The 25959-nt window shown below is 43.7% G+C and overlaps 1 protein-coding gene across 1 annotated transcript in view; it reads right to left on the reverse strand.

The window, feature by feature from the left end:
* Positions 1-25959, reverse strand: part of Prkn (parkin RBR E3 ubiquitin protein ligase) — a 1193927-nt gene that overhangs the window by 830456 nt on the left and 337512 nt on the right. Inside the window, exon 3 of the mRNA XM_052169367.1 lies at positions 5842-6082. Coding sequence (XP_052025327.1) covers positions 5842-6082 — 241 coding nt within the window. The remainder of the gene's footprint in view (positions 1-5841; positions 6083-25959) is intronic.

Raw genomic sequence — 25959 nt, forward strand, 5'->3', positions numbered from 1 at the left:
ATGTCATGTGTGTTACTGTACACATGAACTCGCAGCTGCTAGGACAAGACTTGCACAAGATCAAGCACCCTAGCCTTTGTCAGGGAGGAGCTCATAAATTGCCCCCCCCACCCCACTAACTGAAGAGTGCCATATGACTGCCATGGGAGGAAGAGGTGGTTTTCTTCAGAGACAGATGCCCTGGGAGTCTCCCCATGCTCTAAGAGGTGGTTGTACATCAATGCACACATAGGCAGGACTGCATAGAATCTGTTTTTCTTTTTTTTTTTTTTTTTAAAAAAAAAAGATTTATTGTTATATGTAAAACACTGTAGCTGTCTTCAGACACACCAGAAGAGGGCGTCAGATCTTATTACAGATGGTTGTGAGCTACCATGTGGTTGCTGGGAATTGAACTCAGGACCTCTGGAAGAGCAGTCAGTGCTCTTAACCACTGAGCCATCTCACCAGCCCCAACTCTGGGTTTTAATTAAAAAGGAAGACAGGAAGTTGAGAGGGAAATGTGGTTGGGGAGCTAGGGCAGGGAGGGGGGAAGTGGAGTTGATCAAAACAAATTCATGTATGTAATTCTCACACCATAAAATGAGCTTACAGGGAGAAGCCTCTACCAAGCCCGGAGAGAAATAGTTGCATAACAAGATAATTTTTCATATGAATGTACTAACTTTTTAAGTATGCTGTAGAAGTAAGACTTGAAAATGCTGAACAAAGTATTTTCACTTCCCTGTCTTGTGTGTGTGTGTGTGTGTGTGTATGTGTGTGTGTGTAGGTCAGAGCACAACTTAGAGGAGTCTGTTCTCTCCTACTATGTGGATCTGAGGGATTGAACTCAGGTGGTCGGATTTGGTGCCAAGCTTCGTTATCCAATGAGCATCCTACCAGCCAAGGATTTAATATTTGAAATTAAAAAAAAAAAAAAGGAAAACCATATTATATAAAGTTGACCTTCCAATTTTAACTATTTGACTGCAATTAACAATAGACGTAACGATAGAAATAAACCTTTACAAGGAAAAGGTTTAGATGGATTAGAATAGTTACTTTTTCCTCTGACTCTTGAACTGAAGCTATGGAAGGAGATAGTTCTCAGGCAAGACTTCTCAGTTGCTCAAACAGCATCGTCTTGTCTCTTCAGTTGTGGTGAACACATGGGCACTGTCTGTGTTACGGAGCTAATGGCAAACCTATCAGGGTGATGCACAGAGAGGGCTTGGCATGGAGGAGGGTGTGCGGCAGACATTCAAAACTCTGCCTGGTTTCATTCACACCAATGCCAGATGTACTGGCGCTGATTTGCAAACTCATAGGTCATGTCGCTTTGCCCTGGTCTCTTGATGTTCTCTCCGTGCAACAAGGGTAAGCGCCCCCAAATCAGACCGTGTTCTCCATTGCTCCAGGTCCTTCAGCTTGCTCCCTCCTCCTGGGGGTAAATCCCAGGACCACGGAGGCCCTGCAAGACCTTGCCCCCATCAGCCACACTCTCTGTCCTTAACTGCTACTGTTCTCCTCCCCTTCTAAACACTGCCCTGTCTCAGGTTCATGGACCTTTAGGAAGCCTCTTCTGGGCTGTCAGAAATGATGCTCCCTCTCCATCTTCACCCCAAATGTGAGCATATCTCGGAGGAACCTGAAGACTCCCTTTCTTCCTGCTAGACAGCCCACAGGAAACACTCTTGCTAGTGAGTCATCCTTCATTGTCACCCTCCTCCGTCTGGAATGTGCCCAGTGTGGGGAGGCTTTCTTCTGTTTGTTTTCCTGCTGTATCCCAGTGCCTGGACCAGTGCCTAGCACGGGGTTGGGATCCGGTGCCTGTGAGTTTACATGATTGGTTTTGTGGTAACGTTAGCAGAGTTCTGCTTTTCCAGGCCCGGTAGCTTCATTTTATTTTCAGGAGGTGATGGATGGCCCCTCATTCAGGAAACACAAACAACATGTAAACTTAATTCAGACACACCGACTCTGAGACCAAAAATAGCTCGTTCTACATTCACATTCCAAGTTTGTAACATAATATATATTGTACTCACTAAGCATATTTTGAACAATATTTTTTTTTTTTTTTTTTTACTGTCTAGGGTAGTGCTACTCAAGTCGTTTCCTGGACTGCAATATGAGTATTCCCCAGACACCTGTCAGAACTATAGGTTCTTTGTCTCTGCCCCAGGCCACAGGGGTGCTGCTTTACATCCTATGCGTTCATAAGCCTGTGGGTGATCCTGGGGACACCCAAGCTCAGCAACTATGGCTCTTTCCAGTCCCTTGGCTTCTTATTAGCCTTAGTGCCCGATGCATTGTGAACTTAAGAAAAGAGATGGTGTCCCCCAGAGAAGCTGGTTTGTTCGAAGAAACAGAGAAATGCATTGTAGGATCTGCAGGCTGTGAAGGATCACAGAAGCATTCCCAAGACACAGATTATGAGAGAATTCTAAAGGCAAAGAGGAATCTGTGAGCTGTTTCCAAACAAACATCATGGGACAGGATGCCCTCTGGCAGCCCCAGTGTATATCACTGGCAGACACAGCCAATGCTAGGCAGGTGTCTGTGGGGAGACACTATTTTGCAGTCAGTATAGACATGATGGAGATCCTCATATAACCCTGTTACAGGGGCATGTGATGGTGTGGGCATGGAGGAATGTCTCGTAGACCTTTAAAGTTCTTTAAAGTTCAGAGCCATGTGCACAGGGTTTTCTAGTGAGACGTGTCTCAACTATTCTTTGGATCCCAAGTGACTTCACTGAAACTTTGACAAGTTCCGTGGTACAAACAGTAAAAGTGTGTTTTATTGTAAATCATCATAGGACCTCTCTTAGATTAGACACCTTCTCCTGTCTACAAACACCTGAGAGGCACCCTCTTGGACTGCAGACATTTTTTTTTTTAATAAAGAGTTAAACTACTTTTTCTGGAAAAGAGGAGAGGAAAGGAGAGAAAGGAGGGGAGGGGAGAGGAGAGGAGAAGAGAGGAGAGGACAGAAGAGAAAGGAAGGGGAGGGGAAAGGTGGGAGGGGAAGGGAGGGGAGGGAGGGGAGTGGAGGGGAGGGAAAGGAGGGGAGGGGAGGGAGGGGAGTGGAGGGGAGGGAGGGGAGGGAGGGGTGGGGAGGGAGGGGAGGGGAAGGGAGGGGAGGGGGGAGGGGAAGGGAGGGGAAGGGAGGAAGGGGAGGGTAGGGAAGGGAAGAGGAGGGGAGGAGAAGGGAGGGGAAGGGAGGGAGGGGAGGGGAGGGGAAGGAAGGGGAGGGGAGGGGAGGGGAGGGAAGGGAAGGGGAGGGGAGGGGAGGGAAGGGAAGGGAAGTGAAGGGAAGGGAAGGAAAGTGAAGCAAAGCAAACTCTCCACTCTGGTCCACACATGCACAGTGTCTGAAAAGCAGGCAGAAAGTTGGTGTCTCTGCCTTCCTTTTGCATCTGTCTCCGTCACCACCTTATAAGAGTGCATCAGATTCCCACTCAACTCTGCATGCAGACATGATCCTCACATGAAGACTCATCCTTATCCTTCAAGGTTGAAGACGCAGTATGGGTAATGAAGGGACGCACCACCGGCATATTACTTAATGGCTTTCTTTCCCCATGCTTGGATGCAGACTAAGAGAAAGGAACCACCATCCTCCTGTTCTAGACACACAGCACAGCCCCACAGGAAGCTCACTCTTTTGTGTCACTGGTCCCTAAGTAAAACCAATTATTGTATGAAAGGAACCATGAAGCTCCCTATCCCTGCTCGCCAGCGAAGCAGGACCTAGTATCTCATGATACAGACAGAACTGGCCCTGGAATTATAGGATTTCTCCGGGTCTCACAGAGCCAGCCCTGAGAACCAGGCTGAAGTGTTAGCAAGGCTGATTAAATAACTCTGTGTGAGGTTCAATAGACTGACACCTGCAGGGTTATGTACAAACCACCAAACAGCCTCTACCTTACCCATCACTTCATCCTGTCAGCTCTACAATTTTAACTCACGTTGTTTTATTGTTGGTCAGAATATGAGCCTATTACAATCCTAATTTCTTAAGACACTTTCCCTACTAAATGGGGTTTTATCTGCTGTTTATGTTGCTTGTGTCCATCAAACTGGTCAGCATCGTAATTCCCACTAAAGCTGACTGCCTGTTTCCTGAGGGTCCACCCTCACGTATTTGGCCTCAGACCCTTTCTTTCTGGAAGTAAGAAATTCTTCAGCAGGACTTGCAGTCTGAGGGCAGACAAGCCTGTGCAGGCTTCGAAGGCTGTCCAAATCCTGTCCTTGAGCAATAGATTTTGGGGGTGCATGTGCTAAGTTGTAAGTTCAAGGCACTGTTCCAGTCTCCCTATTCTCTTGGGAGCCATCCTGGTTTCTGATCTCATCTAGCTCTCTTTCATTTTAGGGCCTTTGTCCTGGGGGTTCGTTCCTTTATGAGATGAGGTCGCAATTGTCTGTCATGGTTAGGGTTTATATCCCTAGCTTCCGGGGCAATCCATTCTTCTATGCAGCTACAGCTGGGAACTGTGCTGTTGTTTACTACAAGATCATTCATGTTCTTAAAAATCAATTGGACTGTATGTATTAATGTTAACAAGAGGGATCTTCTATTATTTCAAGCTCCATCTTCTGGCTTCAGGATCTCTGATGCTGAGAAAACATGCTAGCTCTGGCCTACCTGTTTCTATGTGGGAGAAGAAGTAAACTACTCTAGAGAGTCAATTATTGGCTGTTACCTGTATGCATAGCCAAAATTACTGCTGCTCAGCAATTACTTATTCATATTAGGTAATACAAATTTAACGAAATATATCGATATTATCAATGTAACAAGACAATGACTGTGAGCTACTGTTTGACTCTCTGGACCTTACCTAACTCTAATCACAAACAGGATATGAAGATGTGAGACCCTTGGGATCTCAGGAGTGGGATTAACATAATAAAAAAATGAATTCGTAAATGATCACTACAATCAAACAAGAGAATAGTTCACCTGGATTGTATAAGAGTTCAGATAATATGTACCTCAAAATATGTTTCTGGCATGAGGATTGTTTTGAGCCACTGCTTGTAGACTGAGTCCAACATTTGCTTTTGTTTTTACTAAGGCTTTGAATCCCTTCTGCAACATAAAGGCACGTTCCTCATCTCCTCTGTGAAAGACACTGACAAGATGCTTTCTGAGGAACCGAAGCCAGGCCCTTCCAGATTTCACCTCACAGGACCTCAACTTCAAATTGTCCAGCCTTCAGGACTGTGAGGGAGGCATCCCCGTGCACTAGACATGTCCAGGCTCGAGCATTTGCTGCTATATAAATTCTTGGATATGACTTCATATATTTACAAAGGAAAATGCTTGAAATAAAATGGAAGGGGCCTTTCAGGCCAGTGAGTATACTGACATTATGACCCCAGAGAATGTGGAAAAGAAATAAAAACTGAAAAATACCCTTACCTTTTAAAACCTTCTCTACATCATTGAAAATAGCCATAGAAGACACAGTTAAGAAAGTAAGAAATTATAGAAAAGCAAAGTATAAGGCAAACATATGTGCACCTAGTTATATACCAACCTCTAACATAGCTTGTCACATGTCTTTAACACTCCAGCTCCTCAAAGGAGAAACATATAACTTAGTGTTCATGGCCCAAGCATTATCAGCGTCCCTTATGTCCACTCTGCAATGACCTCTGTTTTATTGTACTTGCTACTACATGTCCTACTGTCACTGTCTACAACTGTGCTTCCTCAGGATGTCCCCCTGTGGTGACTTGAGAGATTCCAGCCACAAACATACACTAAACCAAGTAAGTACAGGCCAGCTCTCTGCAGAGTCACTTAACAAACATGTTCAGTAGCCTTAAGCAGAACCGCTGTAGTTACCTGGCCCTCTGGCTGCTTCTGGATCACTCTTGCTGTCTGTATCCAGAATGACCGCCAGCCCCACGGAGTCCGCGGGCAGGATATGGCTGCTGAGATCCACTCGCGTCAAGCTCCTGGGCTCCCATACGGAGCCCTCTGAGGTGCCCTGGAGTTTGTCCCCTCCAGATGCATTTGTTTCATGACTTTTCCTCCATGGTTTCTGTACTATGTGAACGATGCTCTGTTGTTCCAGGTCACAGCTCTGTGTGGGGCCAGGCAGAAACACAAGAAAATGAAAAGCATTATATGCAAGTAGAGCTTAAATTGTCCTCCATGCTAGAGTATATACAAATAGTTTAAAGGCTACTTAATAAGTTCAATTCCTGCCAGCAACAGTGGTGCCGAATGGAAAGAAGGTGTGCTTGGCTGACTTACTAACATTTACTCTGCCAGTAGGGCCACCGAAGGTATGCATTGCATGTGACAGTCAGGCAATGTGGAACTGGGGCTGGAAGTGGACAATTGAAAGGAAGTTAAAAACTTTGGAAACATCAGAAGGTTGTGAAACTTAGTGGGAAAGCGGATCCTAATGCATCCATAAGTGCCCTGAAAGTAATACTCACTTAAGACCAATTTACCTCTAGAGGGCTTTGTCCTTAACTCATTTAATTTAAACACCGGTAGTCATTTCTGCTTCTAAAAGCACTGAAGGTTATTATCAATTACAGGGCACTTCTACACAGAGTCAGTGACTGTGCTTGTGGCAGACTGTCCCCTCCTGTCCTTGCTGCCGTGAGCAAGAAGCGCACTGCGGTGCCAACGGGGAAGCTGGTGAAGGCTGTGTCTGCCCTCATGCCTTCCTGTGATTAAAATCGGTAACCACGTATGATGAAACTTTCTGTGCTCCTATCTTGTTCTTTAGGAACAGGGGCCTGTAAAATCTAGAATAAATATTAAGAGTCAGATATTTGCTAAGGCAAGACCTAGACTACCCTAGGTCAAGTCCTAATTTAGAGTAAGCAATGGATAGAAACACCATTCTTCTGCCTTTTCTACCAGAGCCAGGATCTGGTTCCTCCCTTAGTGACCATATCTCTGTGCTCATTGGTTCGTTGTTATCTTCTGTCACTGTGGGAATGGTCAATAGATGCAACCACATAAAAAGCATAGTGCATTCTTCCATCTCTTGTGTCTTCTTTGTGCAATCTTTTCACTGTCACCATCAAAATTCTTTGAGAACTGTGACCTCTGCCACTCAACTGAATCCACCCCCAAGGACCCTGTAGTTTGGTGTCTGCCTCCTCTCGTGAGAAGGTCGCTAGAGTGCCAGCACTCCAGCCTCTTCTCATCCTCCTGCTTGCTCCTTTATAATGCTGACTGGCTTGTTTCGCCGTTAGTCCCATTGTGTCCCCACAATGTCTTCTCAAAGTGTCACTCTCTGCTACCCTTCTTATTAGCTTCTGTCCGAAAGGCCTTTGCTACTTAACCCCTCCCCTATTTCTATCAATTTCTATAACTTCTCCAGGCCCTCCTCCAATGCACATTTCCATTCTGTGATATTGATCAGGCTTCAGTAGCTGCACAGAGCTTGTCCTCCCGGCCTTGTTACATCCAGCAAGGTATCCGGAGTGAGTGATTTGGCCCCAGAAATGCCCTTCCCAACTTCATTACCCTCAAACTTCCATTGCCACCTCCCCGTATTCGGCCTTCATTCTTATGATAACTTAGTAATTGCTCCCTATACATCTGGTTTCTACCTGCTCCAGGCTGCTCCAAAGAAGCAGCTTTGGTGTGTGCATCAAACTATTACATGACTAGTGTGTTTATTTCCTTTCTCTTTTTCAGACCTCTGGCAAATGTCTATGTCCTTTACTTACACGGGAGGACCATCCTCCACACGTGTCCATGGCCACGTGATACATCAATAGGTGCCCACCATACTCCTTCCTCCTCATCTTCCTTTTAGGTTCAGCCATATGGATGGCACTAGACTACTGATTTTAGCAGATGTGATGGAACTAAGGCTTGGAATACTTTCGCCTGGTAGTTCTGATGCTAAGGTCCCATTCACCATTGGTTCTTGATCTGTTAGCAAAGAAGCCATGGGACAATTACTGGGCAGAAGGAATAGGCAGGACTTCTGGGTCCCAGAAGGCAAGCAGAGAGACTCAAGGAGAGGGAGACAGTTTGCCAGTCTTCAGAGAGAGAGAGATAAAACAAGCAGCCATATGAGATCTTGGAAGGAGCTGTGGCCCATGGCTGCTCCCACAGGCAGGAGGTTGGAACTGTTTGGCAGGAACTAGCTATGACTGAGAAATTAAGTTTAGGGCAAGAGGAGAGGTGCAGAGATATGAGTATTGATAAGGGCATGCTTTTCCAGGTGGGAGAGAGTAGTGGCCTGCAGTTATGTCAGAAGGCAGGCTGAAAACAAGGAACCTTTGTGCCTTTTATCCATGGATTCAAGGGAAGCTGGGTGGGTGCTGGTAGTGTGGCTGGTAGTGTGTTAGGTCCTACAACAGAATATTCCTCGAAGCCTTCAGTCTTTCAGCTCAGGAGCCAGAACCATAAGTGTGGTGTACCTGGAGCCTAGACACAGAAGGAACGAGTGCTGACCCAGTCTAGTTGAAGATGCCTTCAGATGAAGCTAGCCTAGGCCTCAGGCCCCTGGTGATACGAAGAGGTGTAAGAACACAGAACTGTGGGAACTGGTCCTGTGAGTCTGTATTTTCTATTTAGAAATAAAAGCAGACAGCACTCCTTTTGGATCAGGAGGCATCTCACCGCCCTGCACCTTGGACTTGGCTTCTATGTATAACCAGGAACCTCACGACCTATAGTCAGGGTCCTGGTAAACCAAGTGCTAAGCCCTGAGCACAATGAAGCATTGATGCTTGAGAATAGAGTCATACAAGGAGGGGGATCAGAGTTGGAGCAGCCTCTCAGCACAGCCATAGACCACACTGGCTTCCTCTCCAAGAGGCACAGGGATTCAGTCAGGCTTGTCATGTTCTCCATGTTCAGAACTTAAGTCCCAGAAAAAAAGTGGCACCTTTCTCGTCAGAGTCCCAAAGCTTTTTGCCCACCAATGTCTACTGATCACAGAGTTCACAGCTTAGATAGTGTGTGTGTGTCTGTGTGTGTGTGTGTGTGTGTGTATGTGTGTATCTGCATGACACCTGCAGTCCAAGGTAATTTAGGAGACTTGTATAGAAGTCATTGGTCTCACTTACATATGTATCATTTAAAGCCTCACACCACACTTTAAAGCTAGGAATGTGAGATTTGACTGAAGGGGAAAATACTGAACAGTTGATTAGCTGGATGAGTGGGTATGAAGAGTCCTGAGCTGTCCCTTCCCCCCACAGCATTTAGCTGTGACCCTCCTGGCTGGCAACCCCCACTCTTCCATGGCGTTATCTCCAGCCTATTCAAGCTGCGACATTCCTGGCCTACAGCCTCCACCCTTCCCCTGGTGTTATCTCCAGCCCTTGTTCCTTGGGAACAATACAGCCACTTTCACCTTAACTACCAGGGCCTCCTCAGTGCAGTCTCACCTGGAGACCAGCAGAAAACTGTGTGACTGGAAGCAGGCAACCCGCCGAGAAGAAGATCCAAGGAATTCGCAGCCATTTGGGGGGCAGGGTGGTTTTTCCAAAGACTATAAATATTGGCTAAATAATAGTAAAGTCAGTCTCTATCGGCAACTGTCATCTTGACTTATTTCTCTTTCTCCCTCTTCCCGTTACCCCCAGAATTCTCTTCCAGGTAATCCAGTTCGCATGTGGCCTCGGGCGGCTACACTGAGCCCTGGCCTACACGGCTTCATGGAAAGCTGGCAGAATGTGGGCATAAGAACAGCATGAAAAGACTGGTGTGGAAGAAATACAATAGGCTTGCCTCCTGTGCAAGTGTTAGTTTCTGTATGATGGGGTATCTTTCCTCCCATTTACTAGTTTCTGTATTATGGGGGTAGCTCTCCCTACCCTGTTTTATTAGTTTCTGTATTATGGGGTTAATTTCCTTCCTTCCTTACTAGTATTTGTAGAATGAGGTGGCTTCCTCCCCCCTCCCTGGTTTATTTGTTTCTGTATGATAGAGGTATCTTCCCCCTGTTTATTAGTTTCTAATGATGAGGTATCTCCCCACCCCCATGCTTTGGTCCCACATTGATAATGATATTGTTATCATCAGACTCTGCTCTGGAGACTGAAGGAAATATGAAGGATCTGATACCTGTCACCTATCAATCCTAAAATGGAATGCCGTGGTCCCTACCTTGTTTATAAACGTGGCCTCAGAACTATATTTAGTTGTTCTGCTAAACTCCTATGAGCCTGATGGAAAACATACAGAGAAGGCAGAGCATGCAAAAACGTATAAATGTGGAAATTTTAGCAAAATCTCAGCTTTCTCTGGTCTAAAAAATTAATTAAAAAGAATTCATTTCTGCTCAATATCTCTTCAAGAGATGGAAGAGAAGCCTGGGCATATTTTCTGGAGAAAATGAGGAAGAAATCCAAGAGATGAACCACCCTTTCCTCTTACATCCAGACATTCCTGACATTCTGAATGCTCAGTAAAGGGATTTCAGCAGTTACGGTGGCATTTACAGAACATATTTCCAAGTCTCTGTCCATGGTTCTGAGATCTGTAATTGCTTAATTCTTTAACTGTCTCACAGAAAACACTGTTGATCTAGAGGTCCCTCTGCCAGATGGTGTACTTGCATGTCATGCCAACACAGCCCAGAGCCATGCTAACAGCCAAGTCCATGGACAACGAGCTGGATAAAGTTCAGCCTGAGGCCATGCCAAGGCCACAGTGATATGCAATTCACACAGTAGTCAACCCCCATTCCCCTAAATCTCAGGGCTAGAGATTTTAGGTAGGAAGAACTGCAAGTGAAGTGATCCAGTATGCTTGCACAGTCCCTCAGAGTCAAAGCAAACTTCCCCTGAACATACTAATATTTTTTGAAGGAAAGCAAAACAAAACCATTGCCTAATAAACAAAGATAATATATTAATTTTTTATTTTGTTTATAATAACTTGTTTCCCCAGAAAGAAGGACAGTGGTTAAGTGTTTTATAAGCAAAACAGGTAAGTACTGATCCAGCTGGGTAGATGTTAAGTGTCAATCAGGGTGGTAGACCTGTTGGAGATTGAGAGATTCATTACTGTTTCAGGCTCCCTCCAACAAGACCTGTGGTACACTGTTATTACTCCAGAAAGTAATGACCAACTCTCATCCAGGCAGCCCGAGTCTGAGAATACCTAAAGAGAAGACAGCAAGCAAACCCTTCCTTTTCTTGAAAAGGACCCGTTGTTGGGATCCAAGCATTTCAGAGTTTGGTACTCTAATTAAAACCTTGGAAAGGAGAAACATTTTGAAGACTGGATGAAACACGACTTTAGTTTGCAGCTAGCTGGAAGACAGAAAGCCCCAGCTCTTTCTGTTTCTCTTCACCACAGTGCTGGGATCCCAGATTCCCAGATACATGCTTAGCTTCTTCTGTGGGTGCTGAGATCTGATCTCTGACCCTAACTCTGTACTTCTGAGCTGTCTCTCTGGCTCCTCTTTCTGATGCTGTGCCTGTGGAAGCATCCGTGAGGGTCCGTTCAGGACATTCAGTTTTGGGGCTGGTGGAACTTGTGGCCCATTCTGTAAAGCACACAGCTATCCTCATAGACAGTTCAGAGGCAGGGCTCCCACTCAACACTCAGGAGTGGGAAATAGAAAGACTGGGTGTGGAGCTCTTCTCTGCCACGCTATTAGTGAGGGATCCCAGCTAGACTCTGCACCCCACTGGCTCCTGATCTACATAACCAGCTGGAGCAGAAGCTCCCAGTAGCTTTGCTTTTGAGCATCACTCTTCAGTCAAGACTTGGGTTCATCCTGGGTTAATGTCTGTGATCCCTGATTTAGGCCAGGCTATCCGGCCTCTTCAATGCTCTTATTTTTAAGTTTCTCATGGGTCTGTTAACTCGGTCTCATCAAATAAAGTATTCCAGAGTGTTTCAGTGGAGGGACATCACACTCTCTATTTGGAGGCATTTGGTTTTTAAAGTCAGACCATCTCTGATTGTTATTTAAAATTTTAATTCAAATATTTTTTTTTTTTTAGAAAACTCAGTATAGTCACTCAGAAGTTACCAGTTACTCTAAACAAACATTTTTATCCAATCATTTATTACTCCACATGGTTATTACATTTTAATTTTAAAAATTACCTCCCAAGTAAAGAGTTCCTTCTTAGGTAATTTTAAAGGAATTTTTTTTTTTAGAACATTTTTCCTTGTTGACTGAAGGAAAATTCTGCATGATTACTCCTTTGGCTTTTTCTGAAAATAACTTCCAGCAGATGTTTTTGTAAGCCCATCAGAGTTTTTAATAATGTATTTGCCAAAGAAAGATAAAATGGCAGTTATTTAGGAAGTCACTTATGGGTGTTTTTTAATGGATAAGAGTCATTTCATTTGGTTGCTGTGTAGAAGCGACATGGGCCTAGAGATTTTCAGAGCCAGACAGAGTAACCACAAAGGACTTTTTCCACGTGGCTCTGTGGTCCTTAGCCCTGGGTTCCCTCCATAGTTCTCAGTGAACACTAAATGCCAATTTATATTAATTGGAATGAGGAAAAAAATATCCCTTCAACCGTATCCTTCATTTTTTTAAGGAGGACTTGAAAAATGGATTCTTTGTGATTTGGGCTTTGAATTATTTCCTGTTTCTCATGACTGGTTTTATTATAATCAAAGAAATTATGCTACCCAGAGATACTGAAAGGGCCCTGTCTCTGGTCGCCAAAGGCAGGGTGGCACAATTACTGAGAAAGGTCCATTAGCCCCACACTAATTACCAGAGCAGGTCTGAGCCTTGTCACTCTGGGTCCCTCCCATTGCAGGTCCCCCCCATTGCAGGTCTCATTAAGACCTAAAACGGAAGGAGCTCTCCAGGGGTGGGGGTGGGGCAGCGTATCGATATTTCTACACGAGCAGCAGAGAATGACAGGCGTGAGGCGAGCCCGTGCTGTTTAATAAATGATGTTTGGGATTGACCCTCTCTTAACTGCAAAGAACATTGATAATCAAGTCTATACCCATTAACCGCCTTATGTTTTCTTAAGTTAAATATTTTAGCTAATATTCTTAATGTGCTTGGATTCTATCCACCCCAACCCCATTCTCTCCCCTCCCACCGCTCATACTCACTCCTGCTTTTCCCTCCCAACTTCATGCTCTCTTGTGCCCCCTCTCACTGAGTCTGCTCAGTGCTGTCAGTGCATAGCTGTAGAATCACTTAGTGAGCATGGGCACCCTCTGAGGGCCTGGATCTCTAAAGAAAGTGACACTCCCTCTCCCAAGTAGCCATCCACTGCTAACAACTCCTCAGATAAGGGATGGGACTTCCTGAGCCCCTCTCCCAAGCAGGCTCAGATTTTGGCTGCCTTTACCTTGTACATGTCTTGTGCATACGGTCCTTGCTATTATGACATGATATTATATTTTAAAATGCATACCTTCAGAAAATGCCCCCCAGTATCATTTAAGTGTCATTTTATTACCAGTTATATACATATTGCAGACAAATATATATGCATATTGATTTTTAAAAACAGAGTTAAATTAATTTTCAAGTCATTCTTTATGTTTCATAGAGTCACTGGGGCTAACAAATACACCCTCTTCATGAGTGCATAAGGGAAAACTGGTGAATCTGACAGGGCATGGTAGCACACGGCCATTTGAAGGCTGAGGTTGGAGCATCGTAACTTAAATGTCGTCTTTGGCGGGCTACATACAGCAAGACACTAAACCTGTGTCAAAAAACCAAACAGACAAGAGCATACAAGCAGAGACAGCTGCTATGCTGGGTAGAGGGAGAATAATCTACTGTATGTCTTGACTTCTTTCTAATGATGTTTTAGATAGGAACGGCCAAAGGGTGAGAGACAGGAAGTGTGTGGAGTCTTCCAAATCCTTCATTGCATCCCTCACCCCTCTCATCCATGTTCACTTTTTCCAAACTAGAAGGGCCAAGTTATGGCCAAAGAGGTATGGCCAAATAGATTGTACTAGTGACAGGAAGATGAAATACCTCTCAGCAGTGGGACCATTTGTTCAAACCTAGAGGTGATGCTAAGAATGAAGAAGGCACCTCTGCATCCTGCTGAAGAGTCAAGGCTTGGTGGACAGCCAGTGGCCAGACACGGAGAGGTGGAATCAACAGATGGTACAGCCATTTGGAACCTTTTCTTGCAGGGAATATTAAAAGCCCTTGAGCCTCCATTTTCTATTCTTGTTTTCCTAGTTTTATGATGTGAACAATGGTCCCTCCTTACTTTTGGGGGTCCAGGATGCACGGTGCTGCTACCGACTCAGAGCAACCAGGCCAGGTGTCTGCGACTGGAGTTATGAGCTGAAACGGACCTTCCCTCCTCTTATTTTGATTTACTTAGGCATTTTGTTATAGCAGCAGGAAGGCGACACACACTCTCTAGTCACTGCTAGACATGCTCCATCACAACAAGCTACCAACTACTCATCCCCATGTTTTTCTCATCGTTTTTCCTTTCTATAATCCTTCATTAAAAATATGATGCAATAGAATAAGTGTTCCTGTCCTAGTTCAACTATACATTTCTCCCAGGTTGGACTACTAACCATGATTTTCCTGTGATGCCTAAAATAATGCTCATTCATCCTTACCTATCCTCCATGCTTGAGCTGTACACTGCTGTGAACCCCTTCCCCACCACCATAGACTCTTAGGGAAATCCTTGTCCCCAGGGACATAATGTTAGAGGGCAGGGCTCCTGGGATGAGGAAAGTTCTCATGAATGGGACAGACGTAAGAGCTTGCTCTCTGTGCTCTGCTATGTGCGTTCATGGAAGCAACCATCTGCAAACCAGGAAGCAGCTGTCAGCCCTGCATGGGTCTTGATTTTTGGGCTGCTGAAGAACAGTGCTCTAGAGCTATGAGCTACAAGTAGTGTTTAAGCCACGTGGTCAGTTGATTACACCAGAGGGGAACAAGAAGGCCAGGGAAGGCTGACTGATACTCAGGTTTGCAAAAAAGTTAGAGAGGGATCTACGAAGTAAAATCCATTTATCTCAAGTTTAAAACAGTCTTCTAGGAAACAGGAGAAATGCTCAGATCTAGTCAGTAGGGAATCAAAAGGACCGTTTTAAACCTTCTCTCCCCAAACCATTCGAACAAGGAATTTCCACTGGAGAAGTCCAAACAATGGACACTACTTCCTCAGTTATATACATAACATAAAGCTATAAGGAAAATATATACATTCTAATAAGAGGAGAGAAAAATATATTCCACTTAACATTGATGGCCCTAGCATAATGCTGGAGATGATGTAATTATAACTGTTTCCTGGATGCTGGAAAGTCCAAGGTCAAGTGACAGTGTCAGGCAAGGGACTTCTTGCTGTGTCATCCCATTGTGGAAGGTGGACAGGAGAATGGGACCCACAGCAAGACCTGGAGTCACAGCTTTTATCCATCTGTTATTGGCTTTAACCCATGTGAGCACAGAGGCCTCATGCCCAATGCTAACATGGCCGCATGGAAGGTCAGTTGTGCTATATGAGAACGTTGGGGGCACATTCAAACTACAGCCTGGGACCTGTTTACTCCTGGATGTTCAGAGCCTCTTCCTAAATGAATCATTGGTCCTGACACCTGACTGACAGCACCTCACAGCTGCCCAGACCTGGGTCGTTTGCTTTCTTTGGACACTGAGTGGAGCTGGAGTCACAGCTCAGCACAGGGTTGTGTGGGAGGAAGAGGCACATTTACTAAGGCAGTCAAGAAACTAGCACAGACAGGCATTTATATTTATTTATTTTAACAACTGACAGAGATAAACAGTTTCACTCTTTTTGCTGTAAATTCCTTAAGCTTCTAGCCTTAGGTTCAAATTTCAGATATAAATACTACCCACTGTTACATATGTCAGCTCCTCTTTCATAATCTGGATTTGTTATGTCATGGGCAACGATTCTTTTCTTTGAGATAAATAATGCATGAGACATCCTTCTTCTTTTGCATCTGTGCTCAAGGGGCCTACTTGTGCTGCCTGCCACTCTAGAGAGTGGAAAGACTGGGGTCATCATGGGACTCCTGACAAATCCTTCACATTTGACATTTGACAGAGAGCCCAGAGAAGGCTTAGCCTTGACCTGTGAGGTCTGGGTCACAGAACACTGGCTAGGGATAGCAAGGACAGACACACTGACACAATTTCAGTAAAGCAGGAGCAGGGGTGAAGGGGCCGTTACTACCACTCCTGGAACCAAAGCATGTTTCTTAGGTACAACACAGGGGGGAGGAGCCAGCAAGTCTCCATAGGTGAGTAGTATCAGATGGAAACATCTGGGAGGCAGTTGTTAGTCTTTGTACATATTGACCAATAGTTCATAAGCACTCAGACTTGGACCTCCAAGATCTTTGCTGCCCCTCTTAAGCCTGGCCAACGTGGGCAATGGTTTTGCCAAATGTTCCCTTTGGGCCTGGGGTCTTAGAGTTTTTGACATGGCTGTACCTATGTCAAAATAGATACTTCATTCATACAAGACTTCCTCTGCTCCCTACAGTGACTCCTGCTTCCCTTCCTATTTCTGGTCCTATCTCCCATGATGATTTACTCGGGAGATGTAACCTAGAGCCATTGAGTCCATAGAGCTGATCCCTGGGTGCCATGATTGTCACACTCAAGCACAATGCAGATTACGGAGCTATCTGTCACTTTTGATGGGGGGGGGAGATTGGCTAGGTAGTGGGTAAGGACTCTCAGCTTTGTGGCGTTACTCAAAAATGACAAATATTTCAGCTGAGGTTGTCTATCCCAAATGTATCTAATTTCTTAAGCAATCCTTGACTGTTTTCCCATTGTTATAACTGCTTTTTAAGGATGGAGATATAGGAAGACCTCAGTGGAGCCTCATTTGGTGTTCTCTTGCTATACAACTATTGGAAACATTTTCGGATGTCCATTAGAAGGAGGGCTGAGGCAGTGAGGCCAGCCCTGTGACCTTCTCTCACCTCACGGTAACTGGTGAAACTTCCACGTGGCATGCCAGATCCCAAGTTTACAGATGTAGTCGCATGCCTAAGACCCACAACAGATGTCTGAGACCGTAAGTAAGGTACGATGTCAACCACCACATGGTACCAAATGGCGAGGAAGTGACTGACAGCTCGGACGCACAGGGAATGGATATGATGAGCAGAGCGGTGACATGCATCCCAGGAAGGACGAGACAGGATGCCATGAGCCTCATCAAACTTTTCAGAATGGATTGCAACTTGAAACTTGAAAGTTAGTTCCAACAGCATGCATTTCCAGGTTATGGATAAGAGAAAGCTATTGAGACCATATAACGAGAACCCAGGACGAGGGCCACTGTTAACATACTTGCCCTACTCAGGGGGTAAGGACTGACTGCATGGGAGTCGGGTCCTAAAAGGAACTTTTGGGAGAAAATAACTCCATCTTAGTGGATCAGTAACATTAAAGAAGAAAGTTTGTTCTCTTTCTGTCCCTTCCCATTTGTGGGGACACAAAGGGTGTTCTTTCCAGAATATGAAATGATAAACCATTCTCCTGGAACTGGGAAGCATCCCTTACCCGGCACCAACAAGCTGTGCCTTTGACTCCCAACCTTAAGAATCGTGAGTGGTAAATTTCTGTTTTAAGTTCCAGCCTAAGATATATTATTATAGTAGCACAAATGAACCGAGGCACTCATCTAATATTTTTTGCTAGCCCAATTTCAAGTGTTATGTTTAGTATTTGAGAGGTCAGGAATACTAAATGAATCAACCAATATTGCATATTCTGACACCAGCCTTCTATTTGGATCAAAATTGACTTAAACATTGCCTAATACACCAACTAGAATATGTTTTATTCCATTCCACAGCTATGGAATTAGAATCCCTATGGGCAGGTGCCATCACTTTGTGTAGTTTCCTGAAGAGCTGATATGGGCCACGCTAAGGACCTGAGAAGCAGGACTTTATTCAGTAGCCACTCTCTGTCCTGCTCTAAACTCACACATAAAATCCCTTATTCTTGACATGAAGACACTGGAACCACCTAGACCCCCTGATTTAACTGGGAATGGGATCATCTGCTTTGTCAACAAATTCAGCATGGGGGTGGAGGTGGGGGTGGGGAGATGAATGACTGACCCAGGACCAGCATGCCCTCTACTCTCGTGACCTCAGAATCAGCACTAAAGGCTGTGAAGAACAAGTTCCTATGTCCTCATTTGTAATGGAGCCTAACAGTTGTAGAAGAAGACATGGTGTGTGTGTGTGGGGGGGAGACACAGAGTCACACAGCCAGCTGCATGTGTCAAAGGTAGATCAGCTCTACCTTATGGGTCCCATCTCTGACTTAGCATACAAACAGTAAGATTTGCTATGCCCAGAGGCAAGCGGCATTTGTAAGCCTGGCCTGTGTTGAACAGCTGTAAAGCAGAGCCAGGATCAGAAGACACACTTTAAGTGAAGTGAAACACTGAAGAGGCTCACAAGTTTTCCTGGTTTATAACCTAGCACGTTGGTTCCTTTATAACAGATTAAACCCCCCCCAAAAGAGAATTATTTGATAAACATTTAACTATTTCAAACACCGATTTTATTATACTCTTTAAAATGGCGGGGACAGAATCTAGGCCAGAGGACCTGGTGGAAAGATTTGTATGATAACATTCAGTTTGGAGTGAAAGTCTGATAAAAGCTGGACTTAAAATTAATTTTGAATGTGTTGAAAGTATTTTATGTAGGAATAAAAATGCCACATGAGTAAATATCCACTCCTTGCTACACACACACACATACAAACACACACACACAATGCACACACATGTAAAGAGAGAGGGTGTGTGTGTTTCTATCCCCACATTTACACTTTCACACAAGACAGTCATATTTGCCTTCCAATTGGAACATACTATGGGAGATGTTGATTTTTCAACTCATTGACATGATTTCTGATACAATAAATATATGTATAAGTGAGAGCTCACTGTTTGCAGTTCTGCAGCTACTTTAGTATGAAGTGCAGTGTTCAGCCAGGCGTCTCTGGGCCTCTTTGTGGGGACAGACACTGCAGTGTTGGGCAGAGAAGGAGGAACCAAGGCCATTCAAGATGCCACATGCATGCCGTTACCCCTCTTCCCATGGAAGCAAGAAACTAGCGTTGGCTTTTCTTGGACCTGGATCCAATGTTTCTACAGTTCAAGGGAAGAAAGAAAGAATGTCAATTATTTAGAGAAGTCTTAGAATTCAGTGAGGGGGTCTAGGTCTGGAAGACACTGAACCTGGCATAATGCCTCTACAAGAACCCTGTGGCCTTCCGCCATGAACAGACTCAACTCACAAAATAGAACACTGAATCAGAAGAAGTGCACCTGTTTCTAAATATGAACGTGGAATCTGGCTCCTAGAAGCACATATGGACATATTCTGTATCTTGAACTTAGTGAGACTCTAAAGCTGGCTCCAAATCAAGAGCAGCAAAATGCAGTCGGCCTCCTTATCCATGCCCATGGATTCAACTGGCTGTGGTTTAGAACGCTGGGGGAGAGGCGATTTAGCCTGGACCGTGCATGCATCTGCACTTCAACATTCATTCCCTAAACGGTGCCTTTGTACAGCAAGCACTCGCACAGCAGGTCAGCGAGAAGTGACAAGGGGAGCCTGGAAGCAGAGGAGGGTGTGAGCAAATATCTGTGAACCCCATGCCATTATGAGTGCCCGCTGGTTCCATAACTGCAGGTTTCCCAAAAGCAAAACTTAGGGACAACTGCACAAGTACACCTGTACTGTATCAGGTTTGAAAAACCTTCTAGATAAAAATATGCCATTATCAAAAACAAATGAGAATTTGGATGAAGATTCAGACCCTTGAAAACTGAAAGTAAGATGTTAAAAACCCATATAAATGAATAAAATGTGTGACGCCATACACGATACACATGTGTGTGTTAACACATGTGAAAGCCATGACCTTTGCTCTAATGAGATGGACATGTGAGCTCTGTGTCCCTTTCCTAATCATAGTGATAGCATTTAGTGAGCGTGTCAGCATTCTCTGGTGGGATGCTGTCCCGGGCAGGCTGCACTCTGCTGGGAGTAGCAGGGACATCCAAAGAGAACAGAGGCAGGTCCGTTCCACAGCCATAGGGTTCTGTCCTAGGGATTTTCTCTGGGGACCACCACCCAGGGTCACCAAAGGACATGGAAATGGTGACTGGGTGTGAGAACTTTACAATAGAAGAACACTAGAAAAACACAGTTGTCCAAATGCAAGTGATACATAAAATCTGTATTTAGAACTTTATCAATTGGTATCTGTAATATAAAGAACAAAGGAAGCTGCAGATACACTGTAGCTGTTTGTCAAAAGGAACATAAAAACTAAAAAGTAACAAGATGGTAAAACAGCATTCCTTAGGAAGGGAAAGAAACAAAGCAAGGCGACAGGAGTGAGGGATCTGTTTTCATATGTGTGCATGTGCACATATCTTTGTATGTGTACATATATCTGTATAAGGAAAAATATACTTTAAATTTTGAACCATGTAATGTTTTATGGAGTCATGACATTAGGCTAAAAAGGATGGAACATAAAATTTAAACCTTAATAATATCAGAAGTAAATACTTAAATGACATATATTGATAAAATGTGTGTAAGTAAATTATTCAAAATAGCTTATAAATACAGGGCTATTTCTTCTTTCTTGTATCAGTAAAGGAACTGAAAAGAAATTCTTTCCTTTATGAAGTAAGTCTGTTATTTGTAGTGGTATAGGTATAGGAATTCTAAACCTCTGTTTACATATGTTAAGATAGAGAAAAACTATTTAACACCGATATTTTTAGAAACTAGGTTTCTCGCCATGGCAGAAGGGACAGGCACAGGAAGAAACAGCTTCGTGGTGTCGGGTTTGCAACCAAAGTATACCACGTACTTATGAATCAACACCTTTCATTAGGAAATCTCCCAAGCACATCCTCAGTGCTCGGTTACTGATCCCCACACCCTGACTCATCAAGCCTGCCAACACAGGCTAGAGCTCAGCTCTCCTGCATGTATGCCATGACAGACTTCCTAGTCTTTCCCGAAGCACGTTACAAGAGCATGGTACTTATTAACAAAACAATCCTTCTGTATATGTGTCTAGAAAGGTAGACTTTAAGACTGAGCTAGAATATCACAATTGCATGAAAATAGTTCCAACTTCTGATGTCACCAAAGACTGCTCATGAATGCAGTAGGGTTTTAAGTCAAGTCTATCTGAGTCAAGAGCCAGACAGGGCTCACATCTATGACCCTATGAAATATTTTATGATTCTCTTTCTCTCTCTCCCTTTTATTTTTTTTTGAAATTATACCAGGTTATAAGACATTTTCACACAAGGATATAATGCATTCTGAGCATATTCCCCTTATATATCTCCTTTGTTTTAATTTTTTTTATGAGGGCGTGATTCATCTACCATGAATTTCTCTATTTCAAAGTGTACAATTCATCAGTTTTACATCTATTCACAAGGATTATACAGCCACAACTGTTAATTTCCAGCCATTTTTCTCTTACATCGCTCTTAATTTACAAGTTCCTTTTCCATCTTTTTTGTCTTTCTAATTAATTTTTGAAGAAAAATGGATTCATGGCCCTGAAGAATGTTTGCTAGCATGAATATTTCTAGTTGTACTGAATGATACACGTTTAAGGAGTTTCTCCACACTGATTTTCTTTGTTGTAAGCGGGTCAGTTTTAGGGCAGATACGTTTGAGGGGACTGCCTCAGGGGCTGCTTGGTCAGTCAAGCAAAGTGTGCTATTGTGGAAGCATTTGACTGCATCTTGGTATCATTTTTGCAGGAGTCCAAATGATGTCAGCTAGCAAGAGAGTTGGTTCTTTTTCTTCATCACTTAAAGAATTAAAGGGCAGGAAAATGGCTTAGTACAATGTGAGTGGCACTGGCAAGCCTTGCAGACTTGTGGGGACGGGAGACGACTGACTCAGGCGCTTTGCATTTGGACAGGCTTGTGCATGGCCTGACCAACCTGTGACCATTTTCATTCACTCTATTGTTTCTAAGGTGTTCATGTGTCCTATCTGCTACTTGAATTGGATCCCTGTTTCTATTAGGAGCACAGAAATATCTGCTGGCTGGCTGGGGACTGCCACCCATCAGAATGACCCTCTATATTTGGAATTATAATACATGAAAAGATAAAGGTAATAGGGGAAAAGGATGTGCAGAAAGAGAACAGTGCATGGAGACACATCTTGCTCCTTCCCTCTTGCTTTCCCCTTCCCTCACTATCCTTTCCCTGCCCCCCCCCTCCCCAGGGCATCAGAGTCACATGCACTGACTTAGTGACAGTAAAACAATGACTTCCCAACTTTAGCATTTTTTCTTCGATCCTTATGAAATAATTCAATAAGCTAAAATTTACCTCAGTTATATTTGTATAAAAAACATGTTTTACCTAGGAAAATACAGTAACTCTATTACTTTCTCTGATTATCATTGATGTAACGAAGTTGACTTGAACAACAAGAAGTATGCTTTAAAGGTTTAAGAAACTGTATGTGTAAACCCACTGCAGTTCTTGTCTGTGTTGGATGGCTTCAGCCAGTGGAACTTCTCAGAATGGGTTCTTAAGTCTGGGCATAGGAGTAGCAGCCTTTGAAAGTCTCTCGCCTGCCTTATATCACAAGAAATTCTAGTTTAGCTATTCAGTCACTTAAAACTTTTACATTTATTTATTTGATGTGTCTCTGTTTATATGTGAGCGTGCGCGTGTGTCTATACCAGTGCACAGGACAGCACACACGGAGGTCCGAGGACAACGTCCGGCAGCCCATTCTCTCTTTCTGACACATGGGTCCTGGGGATTGGGTTCTGGTCCTCACTGTGGGAAGACTGGTCTTGGCAGCAAGCGCCTTTATGCTCTTGCTGGCCCTGATCTTAAATCTGAATTTAAACTGGATCAGCAGCTTTCCTGATAGGAGTGGTCCCTGAAGACTGCGAGCTGGATGGAAGAGGGACATGGTACCCCTGAATTCACCAGGGCTTGCCTCTGCTGCATGTCAGTAGGATAAACATGCACTCTGTCTGACCCCACCGATTCACATTCTACAATAGAGCATTGCAGGCTGCCTTCTCCTCTGTCTGAGTACTCTTGATAAGGATCTTAAAATAAGATAACTAAAACGACAGACGTGGCTCACTCTTAACCTACCTCCTACACACAGAAGCCCCAGAGTAATGCCGTCAAGCCGATGACTAAAACTGTGTGTGCTTTTCTTGTCGAGGCCTTTTGGTTTTGTCCTTTTATTCTGGGGTAAGTGGTGGGTGAAGACCTTACAAAAGCAGCCATGAAGGAGGCGGGGGTAGCAGCTGATTGGGAGATTTGAATGTGAGCCGCACGGTAGCCGTTGGGCGAAAGCTGCATTCTCAAATATGAGACAGTACAGTGACTGGGACAGTCCAGGGTGGCATCCTCTCTACATCACAGGTACAGTCTTGAGGGAGATAGGAAAAGGAAGCCTGGAAGGCAAGGGAGGAATTGAAGGAGGGAGAGAAGTGGGGAGAAAATGAAGGACAAGTGGGGAGAGAGGGAGGAAACAATGAAGCAGGTCTAACATTGAGGAATCTTAATAAAGACATAACAGATATCACGTGTGTGTGTGTGTGTGTGTGTACGTATACATGTACACACACACACACACACACACACACACACACACACGCATACACACACACATACACACACACACATGCATACACACACACACACACACACACACACATGCATACACACACATATAGATCTAAATATGCATATGCTTAGCCTTGTAGAGTTTGAATCCCTTAGCATAAAAGTTGGAGTAGTTACATTTTCAAGCTGTGATATGGAGGATAAATATTAAAATCAAGGAATATGCTTATCAGTACAAAAATTTAGGAGGCAAAGACTTTATGTATTGCATACCCAACCTTCCAGGAACAAAGCTCTGAACCTCTTCTTTTGTACCCCACTTTTTAAAATGTGTTTTAGTTCCACCACGAAAAAAGACATATTTGCTTTGAAAACCAGAAACCTTTGTACATCTGTGGCTCATCACTATGGTAAAGGAAGAAATGAAGATGTCTGATGCAGTTGGATTTAGGTTCAGCAACTCACAAAGGCTTTAGGAGGGAGACTAACATGAACACATTCCTAGAATTACTCCCTTGCTGGGCGTTAAAGCCAACTGACAGCAGTTCAGGAGTCTAACAAGGTTCCCATGCAAGAATAACCCTGGCAGAGGCAGAATGCCCTTTTCTTGTGTGGTAGCAACAGAAACAAACTTCATATATTTTCACAGCAAAGACGGTTTTTCATCATGAACTCCAAACATATCTGTGCCTCTGTGAAAGGAGACAGTGTAATAACCAATTATCATCCTCCCACACATAGCCCGGGGCGATGAGAACTGCAAACAGCAGGAGAACACACAACCGTGGTGATCCCTGTTAGCAGGTATCCAAGAATAAGTGCATCTGACTGTCAGATAGTGGGATTCAACTGACACAGTCTTAAACATATTTGATGGAATTCATCAATATCTACATGCACGAATATAAGTGATGTCCTAAGTGTTTAAAAACTTATGTACATGTGGTCATTGGAATAACAGTCAACAATATGGAAAACTCCTATAAATGATGAAGAAGGAGACTTCTGGGTTTGACTATGCTTCTGAAAATTAGAAACCTATTAGACATGTTGCCTCAGCACTTTTAGAAGGACACATGAGAAAATATTTGTATGTAAAATATTCATTTAAACCTCTGAAGTGGTTTTTTTTTTCAGACTGAAAAGATAATGGTAGAAAACTCCAGACATAGGATAGGATGTTTTTCTCCTTTCCCATCCATGTCTACTTGATGATGACGTTTGTCTCTCCTCTGTCCTGTCACCGTTACCTACGACTTCCCCTGGCTGCACTTCACACCTCTGAATGTAACCTCACTTTACAGTTTGTGCAGGCTGGAGCCACAGAATCACCTTTCTGTCTGACAAACACACACACACACACATACACACACACACATTTTAGAACTTCCATTCTTTTTCTTCTAAAAGAGACTTTTATTTGGTTCAGGATTTGTCTATTTTTGGAATTGGCAAAATGCCGAAGATGTTCTTATACACACCTCCAGGGAGCAAATAAATTGTGTGTGTGTGTGTGTTCATGTATCCTTGTAGAATTCTTTGTGAAAGCTACAGGAATTCGTGATCTCTGAGGCTAAAAGTGAGAATTAAGGAAATGGTGGGAACTAACATGCTGATGTGTTATCTTCACAATTCATTGGGTTTCTAGACTTCAAATATCTTGCTTTTGTAACTGCTACAAAAAAACAAATAAAGAATCGGTGACTCACTGAAATAGTAAATGCTACTGAAATTTGTTATAGGTAAACGAAAACAGATAAATACCAATCCTACCTAGCATGTTAAGTTCCGGGTTCACTATCTTTTAAAAATGGTTACAGGGCAAGTTGGTCACAGATCCATTACCTGAATATTCTTTTTTTTTTTAAAAAAAAAAAAAACTAAACTAAAACACTTTTGCTAATGTGTATGTGTGTTTCTGTGTGCGGCCATGAGCAGGCACTGGATCCCCCAGAGCTAGAGTTCCTGGAGGTGCCGAGCGTACTCTGGTGGGTGCTGCCAATGGAACTGGGGTTCTTTACAGGAGTCACAGATGCCCTTAACACCGAGCTATCTTTCCAGCTGCCTAAAATATTCTAAAATGTTCACATTAAACAGACTATATACACATACAATCTACTAAAATATAATACACAGTAGCCCAAAGTGATTATAATAGAATCGTTAAATCATACAAATCCTAGACCTACACGTGCTCAGCAAATGGAGACCCTCCTCTAAAAATGCAAAGAGAGAAAAATATGTTCCGTCAACGATGCACTACTCTCCTTCAAATATCAAATCCATCGTATTTGCCCACATTCAAAGTGTGGACAATTTTTGATGAATAATCTTATTTCTACATTTTTCTGAAGAGAAGACAAGCTTG

This window comes from Apodemus sylvaticus, chromosome 23 (genome assembly GCF_947179515.1).
Source record: "Apodemus sylvaticus chromosome 23, mApoSyl1.1, whole genome shotgun sequence".
Lineage (NCBI taxonomy): Eukaryota > Metazoa > Chordata > Mammalia > Rodentia > Muridae > Apodemus > Apodemus sylvaticus.